Source organism: Oryzias latipes, chromosome 17 (assembly GCF_053564925.1).
Source record: "Oryzias latipes strain Hd-rR chromosome 17, Olatipes_Hd-rR_3.1".
NCBI lineage: Eukaryota > Metazoa > Chordata > Actinopteri > Beloniformes > Adrianichthyidae > Oryzias > Oryzias latipes.
The window spans coordinates 22528610-22546854 of record NC_136253.1 but is presented as its reverse complement, the minus strand read 5'-3'; the positions used below and the strand labels follow the sequence as shown (position 1 = coordinate 22546854).

Sequence of the window (18245 nt, the reverse complement as noted above, 5' to 3'; positions counted from 1 at the left end):
CAATGCCAAGATCCCAAAGGGCTACCGATCACATATATACAACATCGAGGTGAATGAAAAGTTATTAGGAGATTCATTTTCGTGTTTAAGCCCAACAAATCACCTTTTTATCATAGAAAAATACAAGAAATGACAGGAAAGGAAATAAGTACAAAATGTTTTTGATCCAATATGGCATCATGTACACTAAAATAATACTTTTTTCCATACTTATACAGGGTGTTTTTATAAATAACTTTATGATACTCAAAATACGTTGGATTTTTTTTTCCTTCTCAAAGATATGCTTCTACCTGAAAGAAAGGTGACAACTTACAAAAACAAAGTGGTTAGAAAATGATGCACACACACCAATTCACAAGACAAACAAATTAATGGATTAAACATATATGTACATCTTAGGTCAACCTATGGAGAAACAAGGGAAATAAAGTACAAAACAGTGTGATGAAATGTTCACCACACCTGAGTTCAAAAAGACCAAAGGCAGAACTAAACAGCTCAACTATCACTCAATATTTCATTAGTGATGAGTCACCATGACATCCTACTGCGGTGTGTGTTCCGTGTGTAGCACACAACAACTCTTGATAATGAGGACGTGGAGGTTTGGACACAGAAAAAATGTCAAAATTGACTTAGCTTCCTCAAAAAAAGGGAATTGTGAGCAAAGTCAGTCATTAAATCTCAGCCATTTAAAAAAAAAAAAGACTAACTAATCCACAGATTAACCCTTGTGCTATCCTAGACACGTTAACATTGGGAGTTGGGTCATCTAGACCCACTAGATATTCACTGGTGTCCATGGATTACATGAAATCTTTCCACCTTTATCCACCTTTGTCATGGTGGGGAGAACACGTAAGGGTGGGGTCATCTAAGATAGCACAAGGGTTATGGGAAGTAAAACTATAAAAAAAGACAAAACATTCATCTTGAATGAAGAACAAGAATTAAGAAAAAAAATTATTTAAATTAATGTTTCTTCCATTGTTTCAGAAAGTGGTCTGGTCTGTGTGCAAAAAGTTTAGGTTCAGACACTTATATGAAAAAAAATCAACAACAAAAAAATAGGTTTTGTTTGGCAAACCACTGTCCTGGTATGCTATAGGTCGAATGCATACATTAACTTAAAGTAATATATACCTCTAAGTCACATCTTACCCGGAACTGGTTTCCGTTATATCTTACATTTTTTGATTTATTGCTTTTTTTTTGCATTATTGGTCTACAGGGGTTAGTTTTCCTTTCTGTTTCTTTGCTTTTTCTCATGTCTCTTTATGTACTGTTTCGTTGTGTATGTGGTTATTGACAAAAATTGAATTTGCTGTTTTTTTTTTATAAGGGACAGGACATGACATATTCAACAATGGAATTAACTTCTTGTATTTTTCATTACCGTGCATTTAAACAAATACACCAACCCTGAACAAGAAAAACAACCATTAACGGTGTGGACAATGACTCACTTCTCAAGCAGAATTTGCATGATACAACTGGCTGTGCTAGCACTCTTTCGGCTGGCAGAAACCATTAAACACGTTTGACCCTTTTTTGAGAAGCATTAAAAACACGCAGTCCACATGTCTTTATTGTTATATAACATGTTTTTGTTGCTACCTGGAACGCGAGCTGCGTGCTGTTAAAATCTATATGGTTGCAATGCTAGATATACGAGCAAAGCAGCTTAGAGCCTATAGATGAAAACAAAAGGTCAAACATCCCCACCTGTCTGCACAAACACGCATTCACATGCACAGATAAACACAGAAACGCCCTCGCTGCCATTTGGCGCTTCCAAAAGCAAACACGGGCACTTCGACGCACATCTGCCTCATCGGGTTCACTAAGCCAGTCCTGCAGGTCGTCAGAGTGCATACAAACAGAAGGCAGATCGATAAAGATGAAGGGGTGATGAATGAAAAAGAGAAAAAAAAAAGAGAAAAGCAGCTAAAAGGAGTTGGGTGAGTGCAAAAAGGAAAGGGAGAGGAAGAGCAGCGATTGATGAAAACATGAAAAAGTTTGTGCCGACAGAAGCCTGTGACTTTGCTCTTTTTTTTTTTTTTGGTTTGCAGCAGAGACAATGCTTCCCTGAGGAAAATTATTGCTGAGGTCACCGAACATTAAGCTGGAAATGAAAAAAAAACAAAAAAACAACACTAATCCGCTCAAAACACACACACGGACTAGCACTAATACTGAACTCGGTGATGAGGAAAGACAACAGTATCAGTGCGCTGTGACAGAAACCATCTCCGCCAATTTCGCTAATCACTCACATTAAAACAAATCCTCTCGTACACGCGGTATTATTGAATGTCATTGTATGACCCAGATTCGGGCTTTAATATGCTGACATATGGAGCTTCCAGCATGGCCATTAGCAAATCTCTGTTTGTTTTTGTGTGTTTGACCTTTGACTTCCATGTAGAGGGAGGATAAAACACAATCTCCTTTTGGATATAAAGAGGTATTTTTTTAATAACCGCAAACGTATTTAAAAAACATCCAAACTTAGTAATAAAAAATACATTTTAACAGAGCATCATGTACCCTTTTAAAATCACTTCGACATTAGTAAACACAACCAGAATTAATTCATATTTAAAGCACTTCAGATTTTTAAAGCACACTGTAGTCTCTTGGTATAAAAATTAGGGTTTTTAAGTTTGCCTCATAATGCAGAAAATACGGTAAATACAAGTCATGATTTTAGCTTAGCTAGGTTTAAACAATTTGCTTTAATATATTGTTTCCTACAGGAAAAAGATCAATACTGGTGAAAGCCAACAAGCTTTTTCCTTTAAGTATACCAACTAGGCACTGGCAGTTCAACTCTAACCATTGTGCTATCTTGAGGGCCTCCAAGGCACGTTAACGTTGGGAGTGGGGTCATCTAGACTCCCAACGTAGACCTTATTTCTTTAATGATTTGTGATCTTCACTGGTGTCCATGGATTATATGGAATCCTCTTCACCTTTATCCACCTTTATCAAAGTAAGGGTGGGGTCATTTTGACCCCACAAGATAGCCCAAGGGTTAAGATAGAAGGATGTTCACTTTATATGTGTTCCCCTTGTAGTAAAATGATTAGTCTCCACTGACATTTTATGACACAGCTTAGCCTTTACAAACACGAAATTCCTATTTTTCATTGGATTTTAGATGTTGACTGAGAGGGGTCAATGATATAACTCAAATTTTCTTTGGTTTAATGGGAGATGTCATGTTTTTGATGTTTAAAAGCAGCATCCAAAACAACTAAATAAAAGGGAGGCTGGATCATGAAACTTTGCCTAAAGTTGTTTCAAGACAAAAGGAGGTTCAGGAACAAAAACTCAACAAGGTGCAAGCATGACTAAACTGCCCCCAAAAGAGCAAAAATTAAATAAAGCCAATGACAACAATGATCTGTGGTCTTAAATTACATTGACTCCGACAGAAACAGCTGTGGTGATTAGTGACCTAAACCAGGTGTGATCATGAAGGGGCAGAACTCAAGAAACTTCCCTAAAATTAGTCAAATGGACCAAGCAAGAGCAAAATACCTAGCATATAAACACTACTTGTAACTGCCAAACAGACTGCCGCTGAAGCAAAAATTACTGTAACTACACTAAGATCTAATTTTGTTAGTAACACGTAAAAATAACAGTCTGACACAAATGGACAAAGGAAGAGCAAAAAAAACAACAAAAAAAACTAGAAATGACAGAAAATGAGGCTTTTACTTGAGATTTTAACTTTTCTTAAACCTATTTCATGCTTCAATGAAAGATCTGTTATCATAACAAACTTTACCAACAGTCTGCTTCACATCACAACTCAACGATAAAGGAATAAATTGTCTAATTATTACTTTTTGTAATACACATAATTTAACAATAAAATAAAAGAAATTTGCTTTCTTTAAGCAGCAGCTGGAGACTTTTTGTTCTTCATTCCAACATTAGCGACGTTAACTAAGAACCATCTTCTTTCCAAACTCAGGATTATCTTGTTAAAGCAACTCTGTTCTAACTAAGTTATGTACATACCCCGTTAGATTATCACAACCCTCATGTGATGACTTGTAGAGCTAAATCTGAACCGCAGTGGAAAGCAGTTTTTGGAAACTTCACAATTCAGGAGACACAATTGTGTTTTCACTTCATTTGTGTTTGCAGGTGTTTTTTAAAGGTTTCTCAGAACCAATCAGAGTTTGGCGAAGATCTAGACCAGTTCCACTCTGCACTGTTTTGGTCCTCGGCTTTTCTGCAGAAGGATAAACTGCAGTTGGGATCATTTTCTTCCTGCATGACCTAAAATTGGCCGAGCTTTAGCTGCGGAACAGATGGCCTCCAATGTGACTCTCCGATGCTCTGGTATACAGATGAGTTCATGGTAGACTCTGCAGCACAAAAGGACCAGTGGCAGCAACACAAGCCCCATTGTATTTCTCCTCACATTTATGATGGAGTTTTACCCATCTTTTATTGTTAATTGGTTTTCACCAAACGGGGGAGGGGTTAAAATTATTAATGACGAGGACATTTTTTTAGGTCTCAGAGTTGTTTAAGGCAGTGTCACACGGCGACTACGTACATTTTGCTCATTTTCCACATATGAAAATTGGTCTTTAATGATACGTGCGTGATAATTTCGAAGTGTCCTTGCGTTCGTCGATGTCCGTTGACGGTTTCAGCCGACAAGTCTTTACGTGATAACGGTTTCGAGATGTTCAAAATTTGTGGTCGTTTTTAGAATCACGCAGTTTTTACGTATTTTACACAATTCATGCACATCTATTGCATAAATCTTGTGCGTGATCTTTTTCAAGATGTATACACAAATTGTGGCTATCCATGACCGCTCCATGTAGGTCTAACAGACTTTTCACACATGTACCACCGATGTATAACTTGTACATCGCGTAAACGGCGCACGTATCATGTTCAATTACACAATTGATGCACAAATCACTAATGCATTGCATATAAACAGCGCAATAATCACACATGGTTCATGTTCTATGTTGATTTACATGTTCTTTGCCTGTTTTTTTTCGTACTTCTTCCGTGGTTTTAACCCTTGTGCTATCCTAGGCACTTTAACATTAGGAGTTGGGTCATCTAGACCCACTAGACAGTGCACTGAACCTTTGTTCTTCAATGATTTGTGATCTTCACTGGTGTCCATGGATTACATGAAATCTTTACACCTTTATCCACCTTTGTCATGGTAGGGAGAACACGTCAATGTAAGGGTGGGGTCATCTAAGATAGTACAAGGGTTAACGTAGTTTGTTCGTGATACATCTGTGAAAACATAAACATAAACACATATGTATACTCACGTATGGCTAATTTTCATGAAATATGCTTCAATTGTTCATAGTGGCTGTGCGACATGGTGTTGAGATACAAGTTTGCTGATTTAACTTGTGTGTTTTCGTGTTTTTCATCGTTTAAACTTTTTATGTGTTCACTACAGGCTATTTTTTTCTGAAAACAGCTTTCCTTTCATGAAAAACAAAACATTTTACATACAATAAGTTTAAATGTTTGTTTGCAAATTTAGAAGGTCCATATCGTGCTTTTTTTCTTAAGTCTTTCAGAGTAAACTGTATCCACATGATATCTTAGCTTTGGGACACAAGAACTTTTAAAAAAAAATTAAACATGAGTTATTTTTGCAGATCCTTTTTTCTGGCCGGTAACTAAGAAGGCTCGATTTACGAGACTCCTCCTTTTGCTCCTTGTAGGCGGCACCCATTTCTTGCTCTAGTTTCATGTCAGCGTGTCTGCGTTTTGCCCACGAAAACAATCAACATCTGAACCTTTGCAAAGACAGAGTTGCATATAACAGGAAAGCCTTTAGCCGATCACTGCTAGGTCTGTAGAGAAAGTGTGTGTGTGTTTGTTAGCCTGGGGGCGGTGCTGGTAGCGCAGACTCTTCCTGGAAGGGGCTGGTCTCACTTTGTGAGAATCTGCCTGTTTGCGTGGCTTAGGAGTGTCTGGTGCTCAGATAGCAGGTTTTTAGGGGAATACTCAAATGAGGGAATGGATCAAAATACCAATTTAGGGCAATTTTTTGTGAGGAATTAATATTATAATACACTTAAAGGCTCAAAAAGTTGATTTTGCATGATATAGGCTCTTTACAACCGGCCTAAACATACTACATGTTGCAATTCTACAAATGACCACTGGACAGTGCAATTTATTAAACAAATAAAAAATTTGCAGTTCTGGGGTTTTTAGAAGGTCAAATTTGTGCGTAATCAGTAATGTGTTCTGATTGGCAGGGAGAGGTGACCCCAAACCGTTACATTACTCCACCGACCTGAAGCTAAGGAGAGTCCTAAGCCCCTGATTTCCTCGCAATTACTTTTTTTGTTGTACTTCAAATTTTCCTGACTTTTCCAAAAGGGATCGATAAATTGAAGTAGGAATAAAAAAAAAGTCACATTGTTGCCCTTCAATATTGTAAACAGACTACCGTGAAAACAGCAGATTTTTGTTTACGGAAAAAAGAGAATTTAGACACGTTTTTTCGCAATGAAGATAGTTTTCTTCCTTACTTCTCCATTGTAGGTAAAAGAAAATGTTTGGAATAGGAGAGTTGGCGTTTGGCTAATAAAGCATCTAAACAGCAGGAGACAGTGGAAAAAAATAGGAAGCAAGTGTCTCCAATCTGGTAACCCAGACTAAACTGTATCTTGTGAGTGCACGTGAAATACTGTTACCCTAATGTATGTTTTACATAGATGCTAATTTGATTTTCATTCGTTAGCACAAGAGCACAAAACCTTACTTCACAGCTACGGGTCAGATGTAAGAAAAAGAGAAGACCTTTGGTCCTGGTGCTCCAAACTGGGAGCAAATTACATTTAAAACTTTCCAGACTGATAAAGAGTTCAGGAATTTTTACTCAGAGGTCATGACTGATATGTTTCCAAGATGACTAATACGTTTTACGATACATTATATTAAATCTTTGTTAGGAATGATTAGAAACAGAATAGTTAGAAACTCCCTTTTGCATTTTATTAAACTAACTTTTACCTTTTATCACATTAATGGCTTAACCTCGATTTACTATGTATTATCATCTCAAAATTATATTACACTTCAGACAGAGCACAACCAAGACTATTGTCTCGCAAACATTCCTTTAACATCCTCCCTTTTCATCTTTGTGTGTTCTGGTGTATGCGTTCTGGCAAATGTCTGCAAGAGATCTGACACTTTAGGTGCTCTGACCTTCGAGCATCTAGCCTGCAACAGTCTGTGGGTGTGTTTTTCACACCATGATCCATCGAATGAGGTTCTGAATATGCAAATACAAGGTATATATGCCAGGCCTTTTGCTGAACCCCGTGGTTCAGACTTTGAATGCATCTTGTTGATCTGTCTGTAACCCTGCGTACAAATCTGTGGTCTTTGTGCGGAGTAAATCTACAAAAGATAAGTAACTGTCTGAGTCGTTATTCATTATTTCTGTGTGTAAGAAACTGACGGGGTTACGAACTAATACAAATACAGTCCTTTCTAGAAAATCCAGTTTCTTCACAATCTTGCATAGTGTTTTTTTTTTTAAATGCCACATCTTTTTCTTTGTTCTTTAAGATCTACTTTTTTTTTTTTTAACTACGCACTACAAGTCGCAGCAGCCCAAAATGCATGATAAAGCTGTGATTTTATAAGAATAAATTCATAAATTTATTTTTAATTTTTTTTTTACAGTAATAAAGCCATACATTTATGAGAAAAGTCGCAATTTTATAAGAATTAACTCATAAAATTAACTTAAAAGAAAACTTATTTCTTAAAGTTCCTATACTACAGTAATAAAGTCATAACTTTATGAGAAAATAAATCCTAATTTTACAAGAATAGTCAATTTATGAAAAAAAAAGTTGTAGTTTCACAAGAATAAACTCGTCAAATTAGGAGAAAAAACCAAAAAAGGATAAAAGTAAACTTTTAGAATTCTGAGAAAAAGAGTCAATATTTCACAATCTTGTAAAATTAAGATTTTTTTCCTATAGTTTTACAACGTTGTTCTTGTAAACGTATTAACTTATTAATTTAAGTTCAATATAAGTCGCTCCCCCGGCAAAATATGGAAAAAAGCTGCGAATTATTTTTTATTTTCTGATAACATACATTTAAAAATTACACTCACTGAATTCTAGACATCAATTCAATTCAATTTTATTTATATAGCCTAATATCACAACAATAGCCGTCTCAATGGGTTTTTACCGGTTATTGTATTATAAACACTAAATCATAAAGCGCTTTACTGTGGGAAATAAAAAAATAATAATAATAATAAGTTTGCCTTTTTTACCAAAGGCCCTAAAATAGCTTCTTTTTTGTTGTCAAGCTTTTGATTTTAGTCAGCGCACTTCCATACTTTATTGCCGTCACATCATCGTCTTCCTCTTCCTCGGGCCTGAGGCTGCACTGTTCTGTTGTGAGTAATAAATATTTTAATTTGAAGCTATCAAAAAGTAATGCTAAGTCCTCGACTGATTCAAGCCTAAAATAAATCGTGTCAAACAAAATCGAGAAAAATGGGGTTGCTAGCCCCACTTGCAACCCCTTAAGACATAGAATCCATCTGACTGTGTAGGACAGAGAGTCCATGAAATTACTAAAGTCATTGTAAGGTAGGGGGCATGATGATCTGTCTAGGTCAAGGCCAAGCATGTCAGTGCTTCTATTCCGGGCACATTGATGACTTATTTAAAACATCCTGCCCTCGTGACAAGCAACACTCAACACCCCAACGTCTGGCCGAGCAGACTCTGCCTCGTGTGCGTACATGTCAAACGTGAAGCCGTGACGCGGCATCAACCAGCAGGCCTCGAAAATTCAAACCATCCTGCCAGTACAGGAACCTCCAACTGCGGTTTGCTGGTGTTGGAAAAAGACATTCCCGCCGCCGGCTCCGCCTCCTCGCGTCGATCCGCTCAGAAGAAGTCGAAAAGGCCAATGACTGAGTGTCAATGTGACAGCTTTCCAGCATTGTCTTACAGTTTGTACGGCGGGGAAAATGTGCTGATGGAGCCGGTCAGAGAGAGCGCATGAAGCCCCCACAGCCACAGCCAGCACTGCGGGATGCTGACAGATCCAGTATGATCTTATGCGTGAGCGAGTGATTAATGCAGCCATGTGTGAGCAGGTCTGTGTGTGTGTGTCTGTGCACGTTGCCATGGTAACTTGGGTCTAGGTTGAGCTGGCCCACGGAGACCGCTCGCAGCCTGCTACAAGGCCAGGAGCTCGGCCTCCTGGGACAGCAAGTGCTGGCAGAGTAACAGTGTCAGTTAGAGACCAGGGCAAGAGGGAAGGCAGCTGCATAACATCTGTCCCGACTCTTGAATTGATGTGCGCCCGTTTTTATAGGGACAATTTTCTAGATTAAGAACAATTGAGAAAAATGGTGACTATATTTTAGAATCAGGGAGAGTCCAGTCTTCTCTTCCTCCTCAATTATTCATTTTTTCCAAACAGTTCAGTCTTTTGAAAAGGACGCTACCCGTATGTCACTATCAAATCCGAGTCCCTAATTGGTCAAACAATAAAAACCCCTTTAGCTTTCATTTTAAAGCTACATTCACACCGGTCTCAATAACGACCTCTTCCAATTCAAAGTCCATCTATGTGCATTTCGGGCTTCCACGTTCAAAACTCTTGTATTCGCGCATCGCTACGCAAGGTCTTATGAACTTTTATAGCTTATACGTATATTGAACGTGTGTTGAAACTTAAACCAGTTGAACTTTGACCAATCAGGGACTCGGCTTTGATAGTGACGTTTGGGTTGCGCTCTTTTCAAAACACAAAAGTGCAAATCGCTTGAAAATGTATCATGAGGAAGAAATGAATAATTGTGGTTTGTACACGGCCGGAATTCTACAACACCAAGTATTCATGCATGTAGAGATGTAAAAGGAAAGGCCTGGAGCAAGATTTACACCGCGTCTACATTTCGCACTGAACCTTTTCCAACTGTGAGGACATGCACTAGTACCGGGTAGCGGCAGTTCAGTGTGAACACCATATGCTAAACGCGCGTTCAAGAACCCGAGTTCAGTACGATCTTATACACGCATCACATGACAGTCCTTGTTATAATGTGTCAAAGTCGCTGCTCGACGGTTGTTGACCGACAACACTTTTTCTTAATCTCATTATGAAAGACAGAAGATGTTGAGAAATCTATTCTGCTATTTGGTCTTCTTTTATTTTTTTTACTAATACAAAAAATGATAGGAACCCTGACTCTGTGGCACAATCCGAGTTTTGTTATCCGTAGCCCGACCAACATGAGTAACATAATGCCTGACTTCTGCTACGTCCACACCAAGCGTGTGACACGTGTTCTTGAATTTGCGTTCAATCCATAGCGTTTACACCGGACTGTTGCTACCCGATACCTTGGTGCCAAATCTCAAATCTCATGAATCTTACTCCAGGCTTTTTCTTTCACAGCTTTATTCCGATATATGAAAGACTGTGTCATGTACATGTTTTTCTCCTCCATCAATTTTCAAGTGGTTGGGACTTCCATGAAATAAAAGGGACACCATCCATACGTCACTACGTACCAGTTCAACCTGGTTAACTTTCAACATACATTTAATGGCCATTCATTTTGTACGTAGAGCCCAAAAATCGTCGTAGAACTTGTGTTGTTACGCATGAACACAAGTTTGACCGACAATTTGAATGCACCGAAAGGTGCATTCAAATAGACTTTTCATTGGAAGTGGCCACCTAAACACGTGTGCCGAAGCCGATGTGAACGTAGCTTCACATATATTGACATATATTGAGCAACTTGTTTATCATAGTTTCTTCCACCTTTTTTGGCATTTAACTCAAACACTTTTCAATTATTTTAACCATTCCACTATTACAATCTTCAGCTCTTTCAGCTTTTTCCAGCTATGACATTTGGTCCTTCAAATCCTTGTACGTTTCAAGATATTCCAGGATTTCTGCCCCCATTGAAATACATGGGGAATCCTTAAAAACCTTTGCTTCTTTCTGTGGTGCAGAAGCCCGCTGTTGCGTTGACCAGGCGCTCAAATTTTTAACAAAAATATCTTTTTTTTGATTGTGCTCTTTTCAATTTATTTATCTTCAACTTTACTCATTTCTTTCTTTATTTATTTGTGCCCATTATTACCCTTTACGTTTCCTTTTCATTCAACAATTTAGCATTTAGCAACCCTGCATTTTCTTCTGGAAAAGCAGCTCCTTCTAGTTCATGTTAGGTGAGACGTTTCACGGTCAAGGCCCATCAAAAAGACCAAAAAAAGAAAATATAAGAAAGGTTTAAAAATGGTGACAACTCCAGGATGAAACGGTAGCCAAGCTGACGGTGTAAAACGAGCAGGATTCCTTCAGTGTCAGACGTCGCTTCATGTGAATAATTAAACCCTAAGAGGAGGACTCCTGCTGCTCCGGTGGACATCTGGGAAAGGATGAGCCACCACGCAAAGCAATTAAGAGGGTTCTGCCATTTCATAATGCCATTAATATCCATTAATACCAGCATGCTGTTTGATTCTGTATACTGTCTTCTGTGTCGTAAGGTGCATTTTGACAAGCTCTTGCTGCTCTCCTTTGCATGCTGTGGCACAATTCTCCACCTTCTTAAACAAAAAAAAACAACCAAAAAAGGTTTGCATTTGCTCAAAAGACACCTATGAAAAGGGACAACAGGGTAACAGAATTGAAACAAAGAGTGATAAAGCTTTGGAGACAAGGGTGCAGTGAACACGTCGCTCAGGTACAGCCTGGAACACGCACAAAAAACCAAAAGCACACACACACACACACACACACACACACACACACACACACACACACTCCAGTGAACACAGGTAATTTGTCCACCGGAGAGATAGAACAAACGGCCTTTTCTGTTTGACGAACGGTCAAGAGAATATTGAGATCGGAGGAGCTAGGATATCCCCACGGATCTAAATCGCACCCCGCAGCAATAAACAGTGTTTCTCCAAAAGTGCACTCTGATAATTAACTTTAAACCACTAAACAGCGTTGCAATACTTGGTGGTTTTCTTCTAGTTTGGGGTTATAAATGACACAGCGAATGGCTAAACTTCCCTTCAAATCTGATCTGAACCCATTAATTGTACATTAATGACATCTTGTTGTGGCCTGGACTGGAGTCCTGGACTGTCCAAGGACCATAGTATTTTTTGCAATTCTTTCTTACTACGTCTTTTAGTGAAAATTTCCCTCCGTCCCATCCTCAAAACCTCATATACATTCGCGCACACATAGACTACGTCCGAATTCCTTAAGTACTCATTAAATAATGCATTATATAGTAAGAAATTAAACAGTGTAGCTTATGTGGTTATCTTACGGGCATCCTACAGGCTATTGTGTATTACCTACACACCCTGTGTGAACAGCATTTACACACAGCCAGTAATGGACCCCTACACACACCTCATTAATAACTAGAGAGAGACGTAAGGACGCTGTGCAACAGCATCACCCGTCCGTCGTAAGTGTGTAACTTATACAATGTCCTTTCAAAAACTTCATGATACATCACATGTGGCAATCTCACCTGTCTGAAACACACAGGAACTCAAACACACACACACAAATACAAACACACACACATAGTATGCTCAGGAACCATGCTAATGCTGGTGGGGTGGCGTGCACACATTCAACTATTAAAACATCTTAGCGAGTTTCCTGTCATACACTCTGTTGTCAAGTACTTTACTATGTTGGGCGGTTTGTTGTTATGTTTTGCTGATTTTCTGCTTGCATTTTCAGTTTCAGGACCCGATATCTGGGTTTGGTAGGCTTTAGTAGGGCCTGACCAAAATTTAATCATTAAGCTGAAGTTGAACCACATGCCCCAGGGAGGGGCCATGTCTTATAAAAGATCATGTGTATTTTGGTTCATGGTCAGAAGGGTCTGAGATTTAGAGCTTGTTTTGAAGTCTCTGCTAGTTACCTGCTGAAAAAATTAAAATCACAAGCATTTTTTATCCACACAAACCTCTAGAGTGTTTTTTTTATTGTTTTTGCCTTGGACCTGTCGGCACTTTTTTTTTTAATCTATTGATTTTTTTAAATCTCTTTAATCCCTTAATTTTTTTTATTGACACTTATACCATTGACCTTTATTGTTCTTCTAACTGGTGCACGGAAATAAGAACATATTACTCCCATTTTAGCATCCTTCATTTGCTTCCAGTTCGCTTACGCATTGATTTTAAAATTCTCCTATTTGTTTTTAAATGTCTCCATGAAAAACACTGGTATAGATAGATACAAAAAAACGTTGAAAAACACTGGTATGGACAGACAGACAGACTGACAGACGGATAGATATTGATATCTATCTATCTATCTATCTATCTATCTATCTATATACTGTATATCTTAGTCTGACGGGGTCCCGCCTCCCCGTCACACTTAGATATAGCGACACTTTACAGTAATATTGTGCTAACAAAAACTACCTAAATTAGCTTATTCTGTCAGAGAAAAGGGCTGCAAAGCTGATATAATATGAAGTTCCGTGTCAGAATCAGCTGACTCACGTTGAACGCTTGAAGAGTTACAGTTGGTCTAATGTACTTCCAGCTTTCTGAGGAGAACTTGAAAGCTGAGCTAAGCTACTGTAAGTAGCTAATGCTAACGGACACCTTTCTGCACATTTTGTTCGGATCACAGATCTGAAACATCGACCAATGCCAAAGTGACCGTTTGAGATTTGGAGCCAATTGTTGATGCTGGAGGGTTCAAGGGCCGTGAAAACCCCAGCAGGATTTTCTCAACAAGAGGCCACATCGAGGCCCGAGCAGGGGGGATCCGGCCCAGATCAGTGAGGATCTAGCTCCGAACAGCGTGATTCTGAGAGGACCAGGGCCCGGGTTATTCATTGATATCAACAAACAAAAAGCGTGTGTTATTTAGTGAGGTGTTAAAAGAGTTACGGCTAACTTTAGCATCATCATCTTGTGGCTATTTTGCAACGCAGTTGAAGCCTGAGACTAACTTTTCTTAGAGTTTTTTTTTTAAGTTTGGAACAATATACGGTAGTGCAACATGTAAAAGAAAGTTTGTTTTTCTCATATCTCATCCAAATGCATCAACCAGTAATAACCAAAAGGCTCATCAGCTTTATGCCCAAACATGAAGGGCAGTTCCTGAAGCTCACTTGGTTTTTCACATTTTTTAGCCCTTCGTTTCAAAATCTAAAACAAGCAGGGTTGAGGGTTTGAATTCTACCTGACAGCATGTCTCTACCACGATTTAGAAAAAATTAAAGTAATAAAGGAAATACTCAAGATGGAACTTTCAAATGAGCTTTTAAGGCTACATGGATTTTAGCTGTAAAATAATAATAAACTATAATTGAATTGAATTTTAGTTGAGAGTCACAGAACCAATGAAGCCCAGAAATCTGTGTAAACTGTAAAGAAAAAAAAAATGGGACAAGAACTCACCTGTTTCCAATTGTCATAAATGATAACTTTACTGTCTTCATCATCCACGGTCACTGTGCTCTCGTAGCCCTCACCTGTAACAAAACACCCACAGGTCACACATCAGCATGCATGTTTCAAGCAGCACAAATAAACACTTTATGTGAAATCTTTAGCAAAAAAGCCTAAAATAATTGTGATATCAAACACTGAAATAGAAAAAAAAGGGAAAAATGTGTGTTAAGGTTAAATGTGTGCAATTTCAGGAATTGCCTCAGGGTGTTAAACCGTTTACATGTCCTTGTCCTACTTAACTGTTCGGTGTATCTGTGGATTTGGGCCATTGGAAGTATGAAAAATAAAACCCAAGGTTTTCTTTTACTATATTTTTCTTATACACAACTACGTCTCTAAACCCTTTGAGCAGAATGAATAGTTTGCGATTAGATTTGGATTAATTTCCTATGATATTCCTATATAATAGCACATTTTAAGCGTAAATTTTACATTTTAAACTCTTAAATGTGGAAAACTTAGAAAAACCCTAATAGAGGCTCTACTAAGTGGTGGCTTTTGGTCTATACTCTAGAAATGGCAAGAATTATGCATTTTTCGAAATCTATTTATGCAGTACTACCCCGAATTATTTGTACCCCTGCAGTATGGGAGCACTGTAAGAATACCAAGGTAGAGCACTCAAAATTTCAACTTTTAATTCCCTGAAAAACGTTTATCCCTTCCAAAAGAGCAAAACTATGTGTACTTCAAGTCATCAATTGTTAAAACCCTAAAACATTTACGGGACTGTTCTGAGAGGTCACAATATTTTAAATCCCGGATAACTTTTTGGATGGTTTTGAGTATATTAGGTTACAACCCAAATTGTTTTATCAAACAAAGACATCTAAACGTATGGTTACATACAACTGTGCTGGTGCACCTAGTTTTTAGGGTTGCCTGGTCCTGTGAGGGGTCCTAGAGAGGAGCGGCCAGGTCAAGGCCGATCTCAAGCCGTGTTCACACTGCCCTTAGTCAGGCGCGTTCAAGACACCACTTCTAATAAAAAGTCTATGTAAATGCGCACTTCGAGCTTTTGCGTTCAGACATGGCTACAGACATTTTAAAGATAGCTTTCAGGCGTGGCCATTGAGCGGGCGTTGAAAGTTAAACCGGGTAGTGACATCTGGATGGCATACCCTTTAATTCACCGAAGTACCGGCCGTCTGAACTTCAATCATGAATTAATAATTGCAGTTTGTGTCCGGCTGGAATTCCATGACACCTGGTTTTTCATATATCAGAGTAGAGCTGTGAAATGAAAAGCCTGGAGCAAGATTTGCACCGCTTTGACATTTCCCACCCAGCCTGTTCCAACTGTGGGTGGCAGACATGTGCTAGTATCGGGTAGTGACAGTCCGGTGGGAACACCAGGATTCTTGAAGCCTGTTCTCGTTGTGTCCGTAGCTTCAGTGTGTAAGTTTGTCTTGCAGTTCCCTTGAGTCGTCGAAAATGGAACATGTGATGGTCCTGCGTGTGGTAAACATACCGTGAAGTATTCATAAGACTATGCTGCACGCACCCATGTTGTATGGTTGATAGTGTCTTACACCAAATACTAGGGGGTTAGTAAAGCAGTAGTCAAAACTGCCCTTACGACTAGATACAGCCATCTGCAAGATTTGGGTAGGGCCAAAAAAAAAGGAAAGGTTTGTACGACATGCCTGTGTTTCCCCTACCACACCCTGACATACTGTATAAGTCCTTGCTATGACCTGTCACTTGGAACATGCCTATAAAGAAAAGGGCATGAAATGTTTCGGCCTACAGGCTTACAGCGCAAAACCAAATGGTGGCAGGACCGTGCATTTGCGCTTTTGGCTCCTAAACCATAGAATCAGTCGCCACCGGCAATTAGAGAGGTCAAACTTTTGAAGAGTTTTATAAAAGAATTGTTCCTCCATTTCAGCACTTTAGCATCAGCCTGGTTTTAATCTCTTTTAATTTGGTTTTATGCTTTTTATTCTTTTATGATTGTACAATGTTTTAATCTCCATGTGTGCAGCACTTTGGGCATCCTTAACTGGTGGTGGAAGGTGCTTCATAAATAAATAAATAAATGATGAGTCGTGCCATGCTATTTAATGTGGTCTACATGTGTGTCCCAAACAGGTTTACCTTTATTTTTTTGCCCGCAGACAGCACATATCTAGCTGTAAGGGCAGTTGTAACTAGGCTATTACCTAACCGGTGCAGTTTCTCAACTAAATGCATCCAATAAATGTCAATATGTAACACTTTCTACTGGAATGATTTTTCCCCTTACGGAAAAAAAAAAAAAAATCACTAATTAAAATGAGAGTAGAACTGCAGATTAGTTTACTAGAATAACTTTCTCTTTCTTTTCATGTTGCAGGCATCAAAGTCTGTAAGGAAGTTCAGAGGTTCATGAGGAGCGTTGTCTGGTGTGAGACGTCTATGCGCAGCGGCAACCTCTTAGTAACGGAGACTGATCCGTCTGCAGGATCAAGGATATAGCCCTGCTGGCGGGTATTTTTTTAATCCCACTTTGCCGCGCACCCTGTGGATTTCTGATTATTTCAGCCGGCAGCCGCGCTCTAGCTGTATACACACCAATTTCAGTGATTTACTTCCCTTTTCTGTCTTCCATTTAATCTGGCAAACAAGTTTGGAACTGAGAAAATTGTCTGGAAAAACAAGACTTCCTCCTCACTGTCTATTGGAGAAGAGAATGGCTGCTGGGGGGGCTTGATCGGTTGAAAATGTGCAAACTTTTCAACTTGCAAAGAATCGTGGGATACGTCGATTCCAAAATCTTAGCCCGTTGTGCAGTTTTTACCACTCAATTTACTTAAAACGATTTGTTTCTGTAAAAATACCCCATTCCCATGGGGCGCCAACCCACCTGGTCCCCAAGTGTACGGTGCAGCCTTGGGTGTCATTGCTGTCACAGTGAGCTGTGTAACACAGAGGTCTACTGAATGACAGAAGGCACAGGGGAGTTGGAAAAAGACTGCTTATAGCAGCATTTACTTAGCTTTCCCTCCATAGGGAAATAAAGGCTCTTTTCCTGCAGAGATTGTATTGGATCACCCCAAAAAAGGGAGTTCATTTACCTTGAGCCTGCAGATCAAATAGAAATAGTATGCAATTTTGGTCTTTTGTGATAACTTGTGATATACATAATTGCTTAACATAAGTGCTTCTAGCGTTCGTCATTTGTCGATGTGCACAGATGTCCGTCGAGGGTTTCGGCCGACGGATTTTTACGTGAATTTGGTTTTGACGCACTCAAAATATTTAGTCGGTTGAGGATTACGTAGTTTATACATAAATATTACTTACATCTCACGCTAGTGTGAAATCTGTGGTACACTACCACTAACAGCTCTTGACTCCACTCCAATCTTAGTACATTTTAGTACTATTGTCCAACAAGAAACAAACTATGAAAAATCTTTTTTTTCTTTGCTTCCTGGTATTTTTATGTTTCTCCAAAGTAGAGACTGGTGAGTTCACTTTGGCACAGACCCAGATTTAGGCAGCCCCTCTATAGGGTGCAGGTAGACAATCAGGGGGGAGCAAGTCTTGGTGTGCTAAGAGCACAGGGTGACATAACCCTTCAAGCCTCTAAAAATCGAAGAAAACGCGCTCTCATGTTCACCTTTCGGCATTCTCTTCAGGGGTTTGGCAGAGGAATTTACACCAGTCCTGACACAACCCTGGGAGACCCAGGCTTGG

General features: G+C 39.0%; 1 protein-coding gene across 1 annotated transcript in view; it reads right to left on the bottom strand.

Moving 5' to 3' along the window:
- rem2 (RAS (RAD and GEM)-like GTP binding 2) overlaps nucleotides 1-18245 on the bottom strand; it is a 46205-nt gene that overhangs the window by 19890 nt on the left and 8070 nt on the right. Inside the window, exon 3 of the mRNA XM_023965306.2 lies at nucleotides 14508-14581. Coding sequence (XP_023821074.1) covers nucleotides 14508-14581 — 74 coding nt within the window. The remainder of the gene's footprint in view (nucleotides 1-14507; nucleotides 14582-18245) is intronic.